The 22,054-nt window shown below is 35.9% G+C and overlaps 1 protein-coding gene across 1 annotated transcript in view; it reads left to right on the forward strand.

Moving 5' to 3' along the window:
* Positions 1 to 22,054, forward strand: part of PTPRQ (protein tyrosine phosphatase receptor type Q) — a 134,851-nt gene that overhangs the window by 73,929 nt on the left and 38,868 nt on the right. Inside the window, exons 42-44 of the mRNA XM_085307652.1 lie at positions 1,495 to 1,764; positions 11,619 to 11,951; positions 18,548 to 18,669. Of these exons, the coding sequence (XP_085163778.1) occupies positions 1,495 to 1,764; positions 11,619 to 11,951; positions 18,548 to 18,669 (725 nt within the window). The remainder of the gene's footprint in view (positions 1 to 1,494; positions 1,765 to 11,618; positions 11,952 to 18,547; positions 18,670 to 22,054) is intronic.

Raw genomic sequence — 22,054 nt, forward strand, 5'->3', positions numbered from 1 at the left:
TTATAAGGGTTGTCAGAGCCAAGAGACTAGAATGGATGTGTTTATCTCCCAGGTTCCTTTTATGCAGACAACAGGGGAGTAGCGGAAGTATCAAGGAAGTATCCTTTGTGCCAACTAGTTTTTCATGATCATACTTCCAGTGAGATGTTCTTTACAGTGCTGATTAAGCTGCTTAAACAGTGTACAGGAAAAGAAATTACGCTGTTTATTGTATCCAGCAGTTAGAACACCATGAGAAACCGGGACTGTGACTGAACCAGCTTCTCAACTGATCCCTGAAGCTAGATGTTGCCTGCCCAAGAGCCACAGGCAGCCCTCAGTTATCTCATCTGTGACATTCCATGTTCCCAGTGCTCTTTTCTGAAGTGCTGGAGAGAAATTGCCCACAGGACTGTGGTCATGTTGTTTTACAGCTTTTTCTTGGATTTTACGCTCAACTAATTATAGCATTGTTTCCTTTCTCTCCAACTCAGGTTTTGGGCAAATAGTAGATCTATTCCTCATTGTACTCATCTAAGGATTCTGTCTCTAGTCTTTATTAAAAGTGCCAGTTAATCTCCCTTCTTCTGCAGATGCTCCTTTTTTAAAAGGAGTATTCTTCAAATTCTGGAAAGAAAATTAATCTTTTTAAAGAGATCCATTTCCCCCTGTGCAGTGATGATTAACATGTTAGCTTCTACTTCTGGTACATCAGTGATAGTCCTTTGACCATTTTATAGGTTCTTAGACATGTTTCAAGAGATAGAGTAGTTTGAGGCACTCTTTACTATGTATTTGTTTTCTCTCAGCAAGTACAGCCAGCTGTTTAGCTCTTTCTGAGATACTTCAATTCATTGTTCTATTTAATCAATTCTTCATAGCTAATTGCTCTATTTCAGCATGTGTTTACATGTTATTTGCCATCTTCTATTAAATTTTTATGACCTTTTAAAAAAATTCRTCTGCTGGGATCAGCAAAGAGATGGGGACCAGTAAGATAATAACATTCATATGACAGCTCAGAAGCCTGCCCAGTGACTTCTATGCAGGACATGCCCTGCTTTAAGAACAGCAAGACAGGGTACAATGCCTAAAAAGAAACCAAGCTAACAGGTTAATAAGGAACTTTTGCTGTTGATATTGCTGTGAAATACATGATCTTCACACTACTGTCTATACATTATTACACTTTGATTACAGAAACGTGGGAAATATATGTGCAGATATGAAAATAAAGTTGGAGTACACAGCTAAGAAAAAGCCAAATAGGTGGTCTCTTCTAGTTGAAGCACTAGCATGAGTCATGTTCGTTGCTGTTGGAAATGAAGCTTCTAATGAGGACAAAGACATATTTTTGTTCTCTCAATGTCTTTCAATTAAAATATCAATTTGTCTGCCATTGGAATGTTTGACCCTTGCTATGAGATTATGTCTGCTTCTCTAAGTATACTGGTCTTTGATTACCATTTTAATTGTGTGGGAATGTTAACCTTTGGTATATGTGTATTTTTTAAGTACCAGATGTTGTCCAGAATGTTCATTGTATTGCAACAAGCTGGCAATCAATCCTAGTGCAGTGGGACCCTCCTGCCGCATCAAACGGTGTGATTACTCGTTACATCATAACAGTTGAAGGAAATTCTGTGAACTTTTCTTCTTATGATAAGCTACATACTTTCAGAAATCTACTTTCCAATGTTTCTTACCAATTTAAAATAAAAGCTGCAACATCAGCTGGGGATGGTGAAGAACAAATATGCAATGCCAGTACACTTCCAGAAAGAGGTAACTGATTTCTGAAGTTAATTTTCTTTTGTTAAATTTAAAATATGACTATGAAACTAGCAGGCCTGAGATATCCACTTCATTACAGCAGCTAAATACTTCCCTTGTTCAAATTTAATTCTTACAGTAGATGAGGAGAAACATGGCCTCCTCTTTTTCCTGTTTTAGAATATACTTGGTGATATGAAAGGGATTAATTGCCTGTAAACTCAGAGGAGAGAGTGCATTTTTTTGGTGTTGATTTCAAATTGTTATTTTATTCACACCTGATCACCCAGCCCTACTATTGACTGGCTCATAATTTTGCTTGCTTTGCTCCTACTGCCTTTAGCATATTTAATACTGTAAGTCTGCAAATTTTGCTGGAGCAGTTTTGTTCCTACCGGTAACATCTAGTGCTTTAATATTAGTTGACCAGTATTATGACTTCATTGATTAAAAATAAAGCTGTTCAGAAGTTGTACAGTTAAAAAACATTTAACTTCTTCAGAAAGACACTGTCACAATTCTTGATTGAATTGGATTTTTTAACAGAACAGAAAATTGTGAGTTAAATCCAGAGTAGACTGTAGGCAGTTTTTTGGCATTGGAGTCCAAACGTTGGAGTCACCCAACACCTGTTCTTCTTTCTCTCTCCACACACACCTCACATATCACTTAATCCTGCCTATGCTTTCATTTGGCACCTGAAACTTCCTTACACACTTGGTGTTCTGGGCACAATACAGCATTGCTTCTGTGTAAATTACTGTATACTTAGCTTTTCCTAAACTGTATATTAACTGGACACAATTTCCCAAAKTGACTGATTCAGTAAACATGTGGAGTATAGCTTATGTGCCCCAATATTTTAGACTGCTCACAAAATGCAGTCAAAGCTGCTTCATTGAAAACATGGCTAGTTGTAGTAAGCAGTACTCATCTTATATCTGGATCATTCATCCAGAAAATAAATGACCATTTCAGTTGTCTTCCCCATTTTTGAGATTCCTACTCTTGGGACTGTCAGGACCAGTTACTGCCTTTAGTTGTTACTGCTGTTTCCTCTTCAGTGACACCAATTCATGCAGTGGAGTTGAGAAGGTCTCTTATCCAGAACAGCTGAATTATTAGCCATCTTGGGTGGTGGGAATTTGTGTACTTGGATGCTTAGGAGGGAACCAAACCTAACTTTCCTAGTGCTTTATTTTCTGGTAAAAATACCCTCTCTAAATTGGCCTGCTCATCAGCAACAGGTCCAACGTGAGTTCTACCATTTTCTGAACTCCGCTGGCTCCCCAGCTTTATGGCTCCTTGGCTTTTTAGAATTCTGCCTGGGTCATCTACCATCCTATTTGGTCAGAAGCTTGTGTCCATCAGCAGGATTCAAAATCTGCTTTTGAAGGAAGCCTTCTTTAAATATCAGAGACATATGTATATTTTACTTTATTGGTTAGAAATACTGTAATGAGCTTAACTGCTATGCTAAATGTGCAAATAGAGGCCTGTACCTAGGTACAGTTGTAATTCTCTTCATTCTTTCTTTATAAATTAGAGCTGATGAACAGCCAACTCTGACTCCAAACTTGAGGAAGGCTGRGGTTTGGGATAGGGGTGTACAGGCAAGCTGATGCCCAGTTAAATCTGGACTCTTCCAAAATCTGAATGTTTTGGAGATAGGCCCATAAGAGGCATATTACTCCCTGGTATATAGAGATGAGAACAGGGGGCTTCCCAGGTAGTTTATTTCTTGGACAGTTGGAGAAAAGCTGCTGTTAGTGTCAAGCGAGCCTGGCATCTGGGAAAGTGAGTTGCTGACATTTAAGAGAAATTTAGGTCTGGGTGATTAATAAATAGTACCTGAAGAAAGCCTGAACAAAATGTGAATGTGGTTTTAGTCCTGGACTTGAGAGAGAAACTGCTAGTCCATATAAGAGCCTAAGTTACATAGAGTTGTACTAGCAGAATTAAAGACAGATTTTATTTTGTAACATATGGCTTGTGTATGCTTTCAATGATAATTTGCCTGAGTGAAAGGTYTACACTACAGTACATGCATTTTTTGCCACATACACTGCACAGACTCTGTCTTGCTGTTTTAGTATTTGGTGTACATGTTACTGCTTAGTCATATTTACAGCAAACTTATTATTATTAGGACAATATTTTCCTAACTGTGTGTTTGCATGAATTGTTTTCTGGTGACTGGCTACTAGGAATTGGAGATTCATGGTTGGGAATGGAAACAGTTTTATAGCTGTTGTCAGCTTCTTATTTACTCTAAGATTAGTCACAGAATATGTAGCCAGCACTGAGTCACTGACAATGCATTTATTTTCGACATAAAGTGAAATCGAATTTGGCTCAGTGTCTCACTGCATAGTGTTTGACCTCTACATTCTTAGCAAGATTATTTGACTCTTTTGAGTTAAATTTGTTCATCTCTGGATACAATTAAACATGACTCATGAAAATTAAATTTATGAGGCGATTAGTAGTGTTTGGTGTCTAATCTAGCTCCATTGTCATGGTAAACCACTTATGCCAGGRTGGAGTAAGTTATAAAAAATGTTGACTTTGTAGTAGCAATATTATTTTGTGTTTAACTATATTATACAAGATATGAAAAATAATATAGCAAGTATACATGCATGAATGATTCTGGATTTTACAGCTGAATAGCTATCCTTGGATTACTTCCAAGAAAATGCACACATTAAAATGAAATTTCATTTGAGTTAAATAAATCTTTAGAAGGGAAAAACAGCCATAAATTGGTAGAAAACTTCTCAGAAAAGCTCTTTCTATTTAAAGTTTCACTCAGATTCACTCAGCTCAGAAGTCAAGGACAAATGTAATAGTCATTCAGTTAAGAATAAAAATAGAACCGTTAAAAAGCCATTTGGGGCTTGAATAATCAAAAGTGAAAAATGCTTCTGCTTTCAATTTTTTAAATTTAAATTTTTCTTGACATACTTGTTTTCTTCTCTGGAAACACTAAGCATATTACTTATGGTATTAAGATATACAGAGTAATTTTTCCCTCCTTACTATTAGTACTATCTAATATTATAATTGAACATAGAAACTTGGAACAGGTTTAGGCCTCCATTGTATTATGATAAGCAACAGTCCTTACCATTTATGTTTCTTAGTAAACAGAGTTGCATTCAGAACTTGCATAAACAGAAAATATTACTTGGAATTTGTGAAAGAAATAAAAGAATTTAATCTGGGCTTAATTTTGTTTGCCAATACTAACTTGTAACACACATAAATGTACCTTGAGAATGAGTAAGTGCTGTGGCTAAAGGATTATTAATGTGAAAATTTCTTAGGTCTTTTTGGTTTGGAGGYGAAAAAATATTATCATCTGATTATGCTCAAAACATCTTGAATTTCTGAAGAGGGAACTTTCAAATATTCTGATTTTGTAGTTCCAAAGTGGAGATGCCCATTGGAAATGTGGTCATCTTTTCACTCAAACCTAGGAGGAACACAAAATGCAGCATAAGCATAAAATCTTTTTCACATCCAAGGAAATGCTCTGTTTGCTTCACCATAAATCCTTTTCTTAGGACATGGCCACTCACATCATCTCCCTGAGTTGTAGTTTGAATTTCTTCATTAACCTGTGAAGGGAACCACAGATGGCCATACTAGAGGAGACATTTAAGTCAATATCCTGAAGYAGGTCTTGAGCTCCAAGCATGGAGTGAAAGTGAAAGCACAGTATGTTAGCCAGGTTATCCAGAGCAACCAACCTACTGTGGAGCCCCAGCATCTGAAACAGAAGAGCTTCATTGTCTCCTGTCACACTCCAGAGAAGAGCAGTGCATTTCACATGTTCAATCAGTGCTGCCAATTCATATTTTCAAACTGTAGTAAAGTAAAAGCATCCAAAAATTGCAGAAGGAATCATGACTAAGTATCTTTGAAACAATTCTATGATGACTGAATCTGATTTTCTTCCCAGATTTCTATTTTTTTAATATAATGTAGATCTTTTTTTAGAATTGCTCATTAGTTGGTGTGTCCAAATGCAAGTTAGTGGCCTTGGCATGCATGGCAGATCTTAGCTAGATAAATGTAGTGATCACTTTGTTGCTGCTGATGAAATTGCATTGATGTTATTTTTATAAGCAGGTAGATAAAATAAAAGAATCACATAGTGTAGGATAAAATATCTTTTTTATAAGTACTAGCTCAACTCTAGATTAGGGTAAAAGAACTGGTGGCAACATGACTATGCAGAGGTGACACTGAAACCGTTAACAAGGCAAAAACATTTTTTAAATTGAAAAGTAAACAGTGGTCCAGTTTGGTGGTAAGCTGAGCATTCTTGATTTAATTTAAGACTCATGAGTTGTTGACAGTATTCCAGTATTTTTATAAGTTTAGATTCAAGGTGTGCTTTTCTTATTAGATTTGTAGAATCTGATTTTCTAGTACTCAGTCCCCACAGCTGGAGACTGAATTTCATAAAGTGATGAGGATTCAGAGACCCTGTCAAAGGAGGCTTTTTTTTTTTTTTTTTTTTTAAGAATTATTCACAACTCTTCAAGTTCTGCTCCTTTAAAGCATGCCTGATATTATCAATCCCAAGTCAAGAGAAGAAATAATCTAAAGTTTTCTACGTTTTCATGGTAATAAAATCATTTGGGGCCTATCTGTGATGTCCATGTTCATACTTAGCAGGAACCTTATATCATGATGAGCCCTACTGAAATTAGCAGTCTGTACTAGAGTAGTATTTTGTATGATCAGGGATGTCAGTTTAACACAGAGGACTTCTTTGGATAACAAAGCTTTTCAAAAATTGGCTGATCAATGCAGAATATTCATATGCAGTTCAGATTATTTCATTTTCTGAAGTTTTTTTGTTGTTGTTGTTGTGTGTCTGCTCTCTGTTCTACTTTGTCCTTTACTTTCTTCCTATTGATGCTCTTAATACCACCCAACAGGCTTCTAGGCTGCCGCTGTTCTTTTAATCCAAACTCCAGCTACAAGCAGCTGTTCTGTAGGCAGACTTTTTTTTTATTAACTTAGTTAGGAACTATGCCATATCACATTACTGTCTTCTGTTCCTGGCCTGTGCAGCTGTAGTCAGTGCTTTCCGCAGAAGTCTCTACAGAAAGCCATAACTTCTGTCTTTTCTCAGCAGATTTTTTTGTGTATGTCCTTTGCCGCCCKTGGGTTATCTCTGCTGTTATGAATAAGATTTTTTCTACAAAGTATTTCTTTTGATTTAAACTAGTCCCATCGGCCCAGTTCAACTTGATCTTAATCTTTGTACAGTCAAGTGCTTTTTGCATCAGGAATTGCCTTCCATGTAGGTTCTTAAATAAAAATTAATCTCAGAGCATTATGATTTGCTTTGGAAGAACTGATTAGCATTGCAGCCAGACGAGCATAGGGAACTGGAGCCAAGATCTGTGAAAGTAACGTCTATTGAGGTGCTTAACTTCCTGTCAGTTCTGTGGGAGTTTAGGCACGTAAAGAGGTTTTAGGAGCTTAAAATCCCATGTGGATCAGGCTTCAAGCACTTTTTCTTGGAGTTTGGCCATTATATGAACAATGGTGGATGAACCCGAAAATGCCTCATTCCTYCTCCAGTCCAGAAACTGAATTCACCAGCATTTCAGAGACAGCTTCTCTGCCAGCTTCCTGGCTGACTTTCAGAAACTGAATTAAAAGCTCCTAAATTGAAAACTAATAAGTACATTGCACCAAAAGTTTCAGACTTTGAAATCCTCCCTACTCCTAAAGCTAGCTGAAATATAGCAAGTGTAACAATTCAATAGGATGAGACTGTCAGGTGTATGATGATGAGACTTGAGACAACCTACGTGTGACTCCTGAGGGATTTAAATATGGGATTAGCACCAGAATTCCAGCTAGTTAATCAGAGCACTGTTCTGCACAGTTACCATCCTACTGAACCCCAAACACAAGCCTTTTCATATGCCTTTCTTTTAACTATACCCTTCTGTATAGGGTAACTAGGAAGAATAATAAAATTACTGTTAGACATGTATCGAAGTAGGAATATATCTGTAGGAGCAGATATATTAAGTCTTTTTTATAATTCCAATTTAATATGAAGGAGTAATTCACAAAGATGTGATTTTTGACTTTAATTGCTTTTATGCGTACACTGCTCACTTCATCGTAGCTGACTCATGTTCAGAAAATTTAGACAAGCTGCATGATTACTCTAGGAAGCATGGAATGGTTTGTTCAAATCAGTACCATCTGTGATTAGAAAAAGTTGGGGGAATTTTAGTCATTCTTGAGGAATGGAAATCTGATTCTTCATGCTAGAGCAATTGTAATCTTCTTTGTATCTGTAACCCAATAGCATAGTTGTCTTGAAATTGTCTTGTTGAACACATAGTCATCAAGTGCAAGAGACGCAGCACCACTGGGTGTCACTGCTCCTCACTGTGGGCCTTGGAGCACGTCTTTGATTTACTCAGGACTCAGATCACATTTTTTTCATTTATTCTAGTGAAAAGTTACATTTATATCTGATTTGTCTACATAAGTAATGAGATTTTAAACTAACTAATGTTTAAGGCTCTGATTCCACTTTAATGACTTGTCAAGGCACCAGTGCAGAAAATTTTCCTGTGCCTTCTACTGACTGATCCTTTCCTTCATAGGTAAGAAATTAGACATATTTTGCAATATGGGAAAAAATATGACATAAAATAGAAATAAAAACTTGAGTTTTTCTGCCCTCAATTTCTTCCCCAAGTCACATAGAGGGAGTTTACCTCTTTCCACCAAATACAAGGAGACAGCACTACAGCACTGTTAGCTCTCAGTTCTGTTTTTATACCATCATCTATGTTGAAACTGGATGAACAGTGTACTCTAGCAGGAAAAGTCCACTGTGCTGGCTAGAACATGGGCAATGCTCTTTCTGCCTGTGACTGGCCTTTTTAAACTGTCTTGTTATGGGTATGCAGAGACTGCAGTTGTGCCAGACGCTGCTCTACTAGTTGTGCGTTTGAGAGGAAAACGGATATACTTCCACTTTCGTCTTGGCACCCAGCAAGCAACCAGTTAAAATTTACTTTGTTATTACAAGCCCACTGTTTCTGAGTGTTCCCTTTATTATATTCAGACAGACTTTTGTGGTTCTTCTTTTCTGTCAGGACCCTTAATTGTGGTAATGTTTTGTGGATAAATGATACTTTCTAAGATCTACTTTGCTCAAAAGCTTGAGATGAGGGCATATCAGAATATATTGATCTTTTCCCTATCCTCAGCCAGGATTCTTTAGACTTCATGCAGGGTGCTTTATCAGCATTTAATCCAGACTTTCATTTAAATCAGAATATAGTACATTAACCAGTTTAAAGCAGATGGAAGTTAGTAATGGTATACCAAGAGGCATTACAGCCAGTTGTTCCAATCACCATGTTACCTACTTTCACACTTTTATTACAAACCTTCTAATGCTTGGTGTCCTTATCACAGCAAAAGTTCCTAGAATCATGTGCTTGAAGGTGAGGTCATATTCCTTATCAAAAAAGAGTAATCCTCTGACTGAGGAGTTTTGAATTTTCGTAAATGCTCTCCATTTTGATCTAATCTGATACCTTTGGAATTGCTGACTGTTAATTTTTTAACTCTTGATGTGGATAATATTGAGTCCTCAAAAGACTTACAATTCAAGTTCACAGTRAGACCAAGCAATAACTTGTATTTCACTCAAACAGTTCTACACATACTATCCTAAATTTTATCGTTATCGTCATAACTGTATGTCAGACATACTCTTGGCAGTAACTTAACAGATATTAATTACCTATGTTGTAATAGAGGACAGGGCTTTCTAAAGATGCATACAAAATTTCGTGTTAATCACTGAACATTTCTCTGCCTCTATTTTCCATTAATTAAGGGTCAAACTAAGCCCTTTTCTGTAGTTAACATATGTAGCAAATACCATTTATAGAACTATTATGAAAATATTGCACTGTTTTTTTTCCACAGTGAACAAATTGAATATTACATTTTTAAAAAATGACCAATCAAGAAGATACTGCCTGGTGTGTTAATTTACTACTTCTCTTCTTGTGAAAAACAAGAGCAAAATAGCTTTAATTTTGGTATTAGGAAATATTAGGATGAAAGCTGGCTTTAGAGAAGGCTCTTTTCTTAGACTGTAAGCTTCTGTAAGCAGGGTGGGAGCATGCAAGACTGRTGTATGCTCTGATGTTGAGTGCACATGTGTGAGAGCAGAGTCAGAGGACAGAGGTAGTGCCCAAGGTTGCTGCCACTGAGTGCTGTGTTGCCAGCTCCAGCCTCTGGGGGCTCGTGGGAAGTGAGAGGTTTGTGTGTCCTTTTCTCAAGCTTTTCATCCTCACACCTTAGTTTGACTCTGAATGTGCATCTCTGTCCTGTTAAGTATTAATGTTTAGTGGATAGATTTCTGCTTGTTACATTATGATGATGTTCTGCAAACAAATTATTGCAGATGAAAGCAGAGATCAGATATTTTCATAAAGCTTGGGGGGGRAAAAAAAAGGAGAACTTTTTTTCCTTTCCCAGACACATTGGCCTGGGATCCTTTTATTATTCAGGTGAGCCACAGGGCTTCTTCAGTTTCAGTTTAGGAGTGTATCATGTGTTTTTCTATTACCAGTGAAATGTCTTCCTCCAAAGTTCCAAAAGCACTCTTTAAAGTTAAGCATACAAAATGATTTCTGAGCTGATTTCTCCACGCAGTTTTTGCCACAAAGAGTATTAGTATTATTTTACAGAGACTCATAGAGATAATATTAGCTTACTGTATGACTATATGGTCTAGCACAAAACCATATGTTGCATCGAGTCTGTGAGAGCTGGAATCACAGTGTTGGCTTAATGTAGATATGGATATCTGTGCATGCATGTGTGTATGTGCATGCACATGGGTTTTGGGCAGGTTTAGCTCAGTTGATTAGAGTGTGGTGCTGCTAATGCCAAGGTCGCAGGTTCAATCCCTGTATGGGCTATGCTGAGGATTGGACTGGATGATCTCCAGAGGTCCCTTCCAACCTTACCATTCTATGATTCTATCAGTTGTGTGTGTGCGTGCATGTGTAAATATGTACATCCACATGCTACTTCTGTCTCCATGCACATTAATATAAATCTGTGTGTACACACAAAAACATACTACACACAAATTATACAAACAGATATATATATTTACATACAAACACAGATACATACGCATATGCATTTGCATATAAATACATGGAAACAAAAACTATGGGAAATTACTTTTTTCTCATGTATTGCCATATTATTTAGCTCTTCTTGCTTTCTTTCCTTTAATTTGTTTACTTAACTGTTTGCAAAACACTTAGTTACATTGTATAAGTATACACAAACATGTTTATTGAAACTTTCTATTCAGAAGGTGAATCAGATCACTTAGGAAACCTTGAGGTGTTGCCTGAGGATTTCATATGCAAGAGAGAGGGAGACAAATGAGTATTTCACAGTTAGCAACAGCCGTAAAAGATGCAATGGATAGACCAAAAATAACTTTGCTTAATATTCCCTCCCCCAGTTGAGACATAGCTGCAAATGTAGCAACAGCAATGTCACACCTCTCAAAGCTGTCCCTGTGTGCCACACCTAAAAGTATTTTTCTTTATTTCAAAAATTATAGTAAATGTATGCCAACTATAGATGTGTAGTGTGAATTGCACCGATGAAATTATTCCTTATTGACCATATGAACATGAATCTTACTCTTTAGATGTCCTAATATAAAATATATTTTAAGTATTGTATAAATGGGTTATAGTTGCAACTAGTTTTCATTCAAATGAAGATATTTAAATTTAAAAAAATATTTTAATTTGTAGTTCCCAGTGCTCCCAGGGATATCGGTTTTTCCAACGTGCAATCAACAAGTGTGACCTTGAATTGGAGAACACCGAAATCTGTCTTTGGCTACTTTCAAAACTACAAGATTACCACACAGCTACAGTCTGTCCACTGCAGTGACTGGGAAACTGAGGAATGTATTGAATATGAGATGCATCAGTATTTATATGAAAATGTTGTGGATGACCAGATAGAAGGGACAGTTTATGGACTAAAAAAATACAGATGGTACAGATTTGCTGTTGTTGCTAGTACGAATGTTGGTTATGGTAGTTCTTCACCTTGGATTTCTACACAGACACTTCCTGGCTGTAAGTAAGGATGTTTGTCCTATGTCATATTGCTATACAATGTAATGTCTACCTAAATAAGTAAGAACCCTGGGTAGAAGTAATTTCTTTGTAGACCTGTAACAGTGGTGAAAGTAAAAAGGATTTATAGTAGCTCTTCAGGTATAAAATATATAATTCTATAGGAGATATGTCTACTTCACACTACTTCAAATTTTATGCCTTTTGATTGCCATCCTATATTTACTGCTTGCAGAATAGCAATTTCCTTTCTCAGCCCTAGTCCACTTCTAGAATTGGTATGTGTGAATTTTGGCTACTCAGGGTTGATATCCAATTTCCAGTTCATCTTTACATGCTGGAGTGTGTCAATGAAAAGTAGAGTTTTTATTACTCTGATTAAAAATGCATTCATTAATGTCATAACACTTTCTTGACAGTGTAATGCAAACAATAGCTCCCAGCTGAGGAATTAAGATTTCTTTTCAATACCATATTCGCCTAAGAAATTACAAATCAGAGTAGTCATGTAACATRTAGAAGTACTAGAGATATCAGTACTTAGTTGAGGATTTCAATCTCTAAGTAAGAAGAAAGTTAGGCATAAGTTATCACTAGATAATTGAGAGAGGGGGACATGAAACAAACTATTTAGGCAGTTGGCACTGGGACATGTAACCTTTCCTACCACTTTGCATCCAGTCTAGGTCAAAGCACATCTGAGCTCTGCCATTTGGCCTGTGTGGAACGACTGAGAACCAGCATGAATGGCCTGTCTAAATCAGAGATTTATCCATATCTAAATCCTTCGCTCATTTCCGTGTCCAAAGTCAATAGGCAATGTTAACAGAGATACTGAGGACTTAAGTGATTGTATAGCAAGGACTGTTCAGTGGTCCCCATGCTTATTCTGTTCCCGTCAGGTTTTTACAGTCACACAAACGTTAATTCAGGAGGCTTTTATATAATTTTCTTTCTAGTAATATCTGTGCATTCTGTGTACGGTAATCCATCCATCTATCCTTAAATACCTCACAACTTTTCTGGTAGATAAAGAAGTACTGTCATCTCCATTTACAGATGAGAAACTGCAATGCAGAGATTTTCAGCCCCAGAAGGCAAAGAGAATGGGACACTGTGGCAGTGAACATAACGATAGCTAGCTTTTGTGTACAACACAGAAGCAGTGTTTGGCACTGAAGAGGACTGGAGTAAGCTACAGAGTCATTCTCATGTGTGCTTACTTTCTCTGTACAGGTTTTTTTATGGGATTGCTCAACTCATATTTTAATTAAAAAAAAAAAAAAGGAAAACTCCAAGAAATGTATAACTCTAATGGGCCAAGAATAGCTAAAAAAAGTTAGGCAACTTGTGAGCCAGCAGCTCTGGGGAGATTTCTTACTGTTAAATAGATAATCTCAGCTGCTGTGAAATGCAAGTGCTATTTTTCCAAGAACTGTTGTTGAGTATAAGAACGTTCAAGCTTTAAACTGGACAATGAGGCAGACAAAACACATAAAATCACAGGAAGGAACATCTTTTCATGATTTTCTTTCTGGACAGTGATAACCCGATTTAAAAGAGAGCTAGTTTCCTAACAGTTCTACTGAGGAGATGGAAATTAAAAGCACAAAAGTTATATTGGACTGGCCAAACCATTTCCATGCCAATACATTCTCATTCTCAGCAGTAGATTCTGTATGCTCTACTAGCTAATTTAGAAAAACAAGAGAGAAAGAAAATAAAACCGAACCACCATTTCTTCTCAGCCCAAATGGGTGAGGCCACAGGCCTGTGTTTGTGGTGGGGGAGGTGGGCAGTGAAGGGGCAGAAGGCAGCAACAAATTTCCTCTGAACAGCATCAGTGACACACTGAGAGATGCATATGAAACACACTGACATGGAGTTGAGGAAGCATGGGCAATATTCCAGATATCATAGCTGGGTGCTGGTCTCGTTCCTGAGGTAATGGCAATCAGCTGAGGAGGAAAACACAGGAACATGACATGTCACAGCTGGTTAGGCAGCTGGCAGCTGAGACATGGTTCAGCAGTGTAAGAACCTCCCTGAGCAATGGTTTATCTTTGGCAAAGGCAGGACTCTAGCTACTTTGTATGTCCGACAGATTAGTCTTTAAAAATATTATTAAATAGACTTAAAAAAATCTTAGTTCTCCTCTCTCTTTTGCAAAGGCTACAGCCTGTAGCAAGGATAAGAAGCTCAGGATGCACAAAAAATGATCTGGTACTCCAGGCAGCTTTGCAGACTGTATCCACCAAACAGGTGTGGATCCCCCTCTTCTTTGCCTAATGGTCTGGGCCAAGCATCCTCTGGATTAGCCTGCTGGTACACAGCCAATATACATGGTCTGTTAGAGCTTAAGAGTGTTTAGCTGCTATGTAAAACAGCCTGAGTACTTAGCCCATAAAATCAATGGGAGCTGTGTTTGCAGATTTGAGGGCAGGAGTTAACCACTCTTTCTGATTTTGAAGAAACACCTCTGTAAGACTCTGCTTCTGCCAAAAATAAAATTACCTAGATTGTGAAATAATGCTAAAATCAGTTTTTTTCAGAAATAATTGGTTCTCAGAAATTTTTATGTTTCTCAAGGCTAAAGTTTTTATACTCAGGTAGTTACRACATTTAAGCTGAAAACTGTTATATGCAGAATATACAGAGATGGAACTTTAACAAAACAAATAAACAAGCAAAAAATAAAAAACCCTAAACATTCTTTACATTTACAAGTGCTGAATATTTGAATGTATGCTGCAAAGCATCAATACTTAATAGATTMTGAATATTCAGTTACTAAGGAGAGGATATTAGGTAATGTTACCATTGTTCCAGTTGTTCACTCTAAAGTTAAATTTTACACATCTTGCTTTTAAGGCAATTGAGAAATTATTTTTAAGACTCTTTAACCCATTTGCTTGTTTTAAACAAAAAATCTTAGATGTGTGTTGTACTGGAAGAGTTTATAGTGTTACTTAGTGAAACAGGTTATACATTATTCAATACAATCCAGTTATATCCAGATAAACCAGGCAGCCTTCTGTTTTGCAGATTATTCTTACAAGAGTTGTCCTACTGTCTCATAAAATATTTCGATGGCACTGTTATTGCTTGGCTGATGGATTACYCAAGAGCCAAATCTACTTTGTAAGATGAAGTATTTTCAACATGGCCTAGACTTACATAGTTACCAGTATAGGAGATCACTGTGCTTTGCCACAGTAAAGGAAAGAGCAAGAAATGTTTTCCATAACTACAGAAAGTTTGTTCTCTCACACTTGTACTTACCCTGAGTTTCACTTATGCATTGATAAGGAGAATAAGATTGGCCCAACTCATGCTTTCTAAGGAAAAATCACTTTGGAGGTTTAGTGTTAGGTAGAAAATGAACAGCAGTGTGATTACTGACCTCATCTTAAATMTTTTACAGTTACACAATGCAATGCTTTTGGTAAACTGCCAAGTCTCCTAGTGCCAGGATATACTGAAATACAAAGGAAAATCCCAGATGTTGGAACATCCCATAAAGGCTAGGACCTAGATGCAGGGGGCAGACAGTTCTGCTTCTCAGTGCCTTCTTTCCCAATACCTGCTGATAGCCAGTTGCTTGGTGTACTTAAAGAACTGCTTCTGTTTGGTGAAAAGAAATAATAGTGCATGTCTTGTTGTATGCCCTTTCTTCTAAGAGATTTTGCCTGAGAGAACATGTTTTTCTTTGTTCCATTTGTTCTCTCAGAGCTAAATATTGGAAGGTAAATATGACCCAATATAAGACATATGCTTAAATATAGCTAAAAGTAACCTAGATGATTATAAAATGAAATAACTGAACTTAACACTATTTTTACTGAGAGAAAAAAAAGAAGGGGGCTAATTTTAACCAAACTAGCAAACGTGAATTTCTGTTAGAAGGCTGCAGTATTCAGTCTGATTTTTGAGGATTATACTAAATGATGGGCTCTCCAGACTTACTTACCTTCAAGCTAACACACTTAACTGCTGCCTTAGCATCAGGACACAGATGGATGGCAAAGATGACCCTGACCTCCATAAGACCCACATTCCTGTGCAAGGATAGAAGCATGATAATCAGGAAATGATGGTTATTAGTTACAGAAAATGCATTATTGTGAAAACCAGGAGAAAAGTGCTTATGAGAGGAAGTGATTGGATTATGGGGAAATGAGAGAATAAGTCTAGGTTGTTTCTACTGAGTAAATTGCTGTGATTTATAAGAGAGAGGGTATAGTGATACGATGGCCTCATATTGACTGGACTCATTTCACAAATAAACCTAAATCAGAATGTGGCAGTTACCCAGTGAGGCACTGAGTTTTTAAAAAGATGTTTTTTTTGTAAGACATGAGACATTTTAGACACATTTCATTTTCCAGTTCACTTTCTGATTATGTAGATTATTTCAGAAATTATTCCTAATTTTTTGTATCATTCAGTTAATATCTGATATTGGACTTTTTATGATGAAAATAAAGCAGGTATTAATGCTCAGGWGTATTTTAGATAAGTATCTCCAATACAATATTCTTGGAATTTCCTTGTGGAGGACTGAAACTGTATCAGACAGAAACTGCATCTGATAATAAAATAACTCCAGGCTGGATAATTTGTGGATTGGATTATGCTTTAAAATTATTTCACAGTATCATTGTCTAATGAATAAACTTAGATTGGCTTCTGAACAAATTTTAAGAAATTAAATGTCTCCATTAATGCTATTTAAAAGTAATCGAAAATTGTCTTCCCAATCTCACATTTTTAACATTTGGAAACTAACTAAGGCTTGAAAACCAAAATTATATACCATTTTACACTTTCAGAAATTTCAGCTGGAGATACAGATAACCCCAACACCTTAGTTACCGAAAGCATTTTTTATACTAAAAAACTCCAKCTGAAGAAGAACTCTGACATAGATTACTTATAAAATAAGTTTAATTTGTACTAATTACAGTCTTTAGGCGAACATACTTGCCTTTGTATTTTGCTGTATCTCTTCCAGCTCCCCGCTCAGCAGCCTTCCCTGGGCAGTCCCTTCCTTTCACAGCCCCTCATGTCCTTTCATAGTTAACTCAGTTACAATTTTCAGTCCATGTTTTTCCATTTCAGTCCATTTCAGTTCCATGCGGTTTAGTATTTTGGGGGACTGCTTCCAGTCATTCAGTCTAATCCTCCTTACAAAGTCAAATATATCCTGCTAATCCCAGCAACTCAATCTACCTCCTATTTCCCAAACTCTCCATAGTCCCTTCTCAATYCCCAAATCTCATTTCATCCTGCAATCATGTGCACCATCCTTGATCGTGCAAAATGTTACAATCTCCCCTCATGAATCTTTCACTCATAATTTCAGTAGTTGCATACCTTCTCAAGTGGAATTTTTTTTCTTTTTGTAACCCGTTTTCTGCCTAACAAACTAGGTAACTTTGTATACATTCCAATTTCACTCTTATCAGTATTACTGATTATAGTGAATCTGATTTGAATTAGAGCACAGAGAGGGGCTGTGCAATTGCACCCATGTTACATGAATGATAGAGCATATACTGTACTTGGTGGTGTTTAAGGAGAGAGCTAAAGCTCTCTGGTCTAATGATTAATGGTGAAAAAATATGTGTTCATCCATAAATTGTATTTGAGAAAAGAGACTATCTCTTTTAGTTAGGATGGTATGATCACTTGTATCATTTTCTTATAAAATCTGCTCATTAATTTATTAATCAATCATAATTGTCCTTTTTAGCAGTTGACAAAAAAGACATTTTGTAGCCAAGTTCAGGCATTATGTACAAATCTGTTCTCGTTTCTATTCCAAATTTTATTTTCCCCAAATTTACTATGGCCACTATTAAAGAAAAATACCACTTACCGAGATTTGCTGTGTTATCATATGATTTCAGGATTTTCCTGTATCTTAGATTAAGAAATAACTATCTTATTTCACATATCACCTTGCTAGAAGGAAATATAAGGAAAATCTGATTTCTTAGAGCATTCTTGCCTTCTTACAGCTCTTACCACCTTTTTTTGTGCATTTTCCAGAGTTTCATAACATATTAAGTGTAAGTGGAAATAAAACCTAGAAAAGAAATATTTTCTATATAAAAGAGCACTTCTACTAGTGCCTTCCAGCATTGTTGGAAATTGTTTCCAACATGTAAAAGACTTTGTGCTTTCATTTTTTGCTGTTCTTCGCATGATGCAATGGTTATGTGCTGTCTCCCATATATCTCATATTATGTGTGTCTACTTGTGTAAATAGGTGTGTGTATATTTTACTTGTGTCATGTAAAATACTTGTAACTAATTTGTAATTAAAAGACCTATTGATTCGATTTACAGTGATGTTTAGGCATCTTAAACACATGGTAGTTGTAACGAAAGACGCGTTTCTAAATCCCATTGTATGCTTTGTAAGTGAGAATTTAAAATTGCTATAATTTTTTAAACAGTGTATAATGGAAAATGCAGCAAAAAGTTTTGTTTGCAGATTGAAAATAATCTCTACAGGCCACTAAAAATACCATGTTATTTGTTGTGAACTACTTTGGCTATAATTCACCTGCGTATTTTTTTTTCCATAGCTCCAGATGGTCCTCCAGAAAATGTGACTGTATTAGCTACATCTCCTCACAGTATTAATATCAGCTGGAGTGAACCTATCATCATTACTGGACCAACATGCTACCTCATAGCCRTAACCTCAGTAAGGCAACTCTAACTGTTACATTGTTGATAGTAGTACAGATTTCTGGTGATATAAAAACCACGGCAGATGTTTTTATAGAAATTGCAGGTCAGATATAAACAGACATAACACTAAAATGTCCATTTGCACTTAAACTGATGATTCTGCAGATAAGAAATAAATGTATTTGATAAATTTCTTAATAGAAAATAACCTAATTATTTACAGTTAAGGAATCTGTACTAACAAGAGATCTTTCAGAAAAAAAGTATAGCTATGAATTTGTTCAGAAAAACAGTAGCTAGGCTTTGTGGAGGTGGATGCATGTCCTTCCAACAACAGTGTTACTGTTTACCAATAACAATTACAAAATATATTCTCTTCAGAGGAGGAAATTGTCATTGTCTTAACTTCGAAAAAGAGGGTGGAGAGCCTGGAAAAAGGAAGTGACTTTTACAAAGTTACAGAGCACATCAGAGGGCAAAATTTAAAGTCAAACTAGATTTCCCAGTTTCTACTCATTGGTCTGTCCATCAGATTAGCTTGGTAGCATTGTCCTTGATCACTGTAAGCAAGAAAAAGCTTGACATAAGCGATAAACTTTAGTGGCCTTCCTCTTTTCATTTCTTTTACTATTTCTTAAAATACTGCTTAAAAGAACCTTTAATAAACCCCAAGTCACTTCCTGCCCTGCAGCAAGATATGAAACTGTTTCTTAAGTCTAACACATAGAATTTTTAAGTAGGATGTCAGTTCCCTGTTCATCTGGGAATTGTATAGATTGGGCTGTTAGTGAAAATGGGGAGTGCTTCAACAGACCTTACCCAGGAAAAGTTGCCRTTTGCAGCTTCAAAAATCGTGAATCATTCTATTTTAGATAATGGAAAAAAATTGAAAGGCTACTTAAAATTATTTAAAGTTTTTAAAAATATATCCTGAGGAGAAGATAAGTCCTTTACGTATGTATTTTCAGTGTTTCTATACAAGTCATAAGAAGGACATAAGCCATGCTAAAGTATTAATGCTGAGATTCTTATATAATCAAAATTGATAAGGAGGAGATCAGAAAAAATTATAACAAATATTTCAAGCTCCACAATAAAGTTACAAGGGACTWATATGCATGCCTGCCATTTTCACCTCCTGTAAATACATTCTACAAAAAGTACAGTGCAATGTGTACAATTCTGAACACACTCATCACATCCTATGTATGATAGAAGTAAGAATGTGCAATACCAAAGGAAATGCTAACAAGAAAGGAACTGTACTTGTCCCATTGGAATCTTAGATAAGTCACTGGAAGCTAGAAAACAATGCATATTCTTGTATGAAAATTAGAGAAGACTTTTTACTTGTGAAAATTTCCTGTCATTTTTGATTAAACATCATTTTAGTGCATTAACAGAAAGTGATTTTTTCATGTTTTTGATAAAACTTTCAAATAAAATTTTCAATGCTTGTTTTCTGAGTGCAATATTTCAACAGTTTCTGTTTAAGCAATTTCTGTTTACCCTGTCTGGCAATTCCTAAGTTATCAACAGGATGTCATCTGATTCTGCACTATGAACAAGTTACAAATACCTTATTAATATAAGTTATAATAAAATTCCTAAAAATGAATTACTGATTTTTATATGAACCTGTAAGCATTCAAAATGAACTTAAAAACTTGTTTTAAATTTTCTATTTAGAGGACTTTGTTGTTGCTGTTACGCATTTGTTTTTTCTTTTTTTTTTTTTTTCCAAATATATTTCAAGTATCTACCTTTACATTTAGGGATTCCTTGTAATCATATGTTGTATTTCTAATGCTCAGTAACTATAGGCATCAGTTCTGTAGAAAATTCTTAGTAAACAAATATATTCCTACTTAAAGGCCAGTAAAACTGTCACAATCTTTATGCAGTGAAAATCTGAATGCATATTTTGTTCCTATGGGAAGATTTGTATGAACACTCTGAATTCCACAAGCATTCTGTACTTACAACTTTACTCATTTTCATTCTCAGCTGAGTCTCTTTAAGGATTTATAAAAATAGACTCACAGAACTGAATAACTTCAGATTCCTACTCTGTCATATCTTTATTTTTAAATGACAGTAATTAGTATCCATTAGTGAATGTACTAGAGTTCTGTTTAAATTGCTGAGATATTTCTTACATTTACATAGATCATAAAAACTGAAAAGTACTCTGTCATTATTATTCCCCCCAAGTCATATTTTAGTTTGTCTCCTTTCCTACTATAATTAGGAGCAGTCATAAATAAAATATTACAGAAAATGAGTAAGGGAGATGAAACTGAACCATAAAACTTTATGAAGAATATAAATTAATTTAAAGATGTGGTGTTGTGATCCTATTTTAGCATTTGTATGAATATGTTTTAGCAGTTGCATGCCATTATTTTTGATAGTCAGATAGGAAGAAGTATTTCAGCTCTTGGTGGCCATCACAGGAAATGAGTATCTGTTTAGTCCATCAGAAAGTTTAGTTCAGGTTAATTCTCAGTGGAGATAGATGCATATCTGTCAAATACAAGGTATGTTTGAACTATTCTGTTTTAGCAGCTGCATTTAATACAGATTTCATCCAGTGGGAAAACTACTGTACAGCTACCTAATCCTCTTTTCAAATTACACACTGAAGAAACAATAATGAAAACATCATTAACTGAAGTAGTGGGAACAGATATAAAAACAGTGTTGTAAAATGATACTTGATCATACCCTAGAAAAGCTCCTGTTTTCCCYTTTTCTGTTTTGTTAAGCTAACATCAGAAGTGATTTATTGGATATAAAGGCCAACTCTGTAGATTTTTCTGCAGAACTACAGATTATTTGAGATGTAAGAATGATAGGGATCTCAAGAAGTCATCTGGTCCATATCCTTGCTCTAACACAGAAACAAGTATACCTCTCTTCCTGTCAGAYGATTCTCTAGCCTGTTCTTGAAAATGTCCAGTCCTGAAAATTCCTCAACATCCCTAGGTAGATTGTTCCAGATTTTACCTAACCTTATAGGTATAGTTTTAATTCTGTAWTTAGTTATGTAGCTATGGTATTTGTCATGTTTAATCCAAATCTATTTTGGTGCAAAGATCATCGTTTCTGTTTGCACTTGCATGAACAGCATGAACAATAGATTATCTTCAATTTAGGAAGATCCCTTTTTACATTTTGAAACTATTATTATGTCTTCCACCATTGCCTCTTTTCTAGATTGATCCTCAATTATTTCTGCTTTCCAGCTTTTCTACTGAAATAATTACTTTCTCCCTACAGTCTTAGAAATAATGCTGCTGTTTATATATCCAAGGAGAAATTGCTGTCTCTGCAGTGACATCAACATTGGAAATTTCTACTCAATTTTCTTTTCAGTTTYGTACTTCAAACCGTTT

Source organism: Rhea americana, unplaced genomic scaffold (assembly GCF_003343005.1).
Source record: "Rhea americana isolate MKP2758 unplaced genomic scaffold, rheAme1 scaffold_260, whole genome shotgun sequence".
Lineage (NCBI taxonomy): Eukaryota > Metazoa > Chordata > Aves > Rheiformes > Rheidae > Rhea > Rhea americana.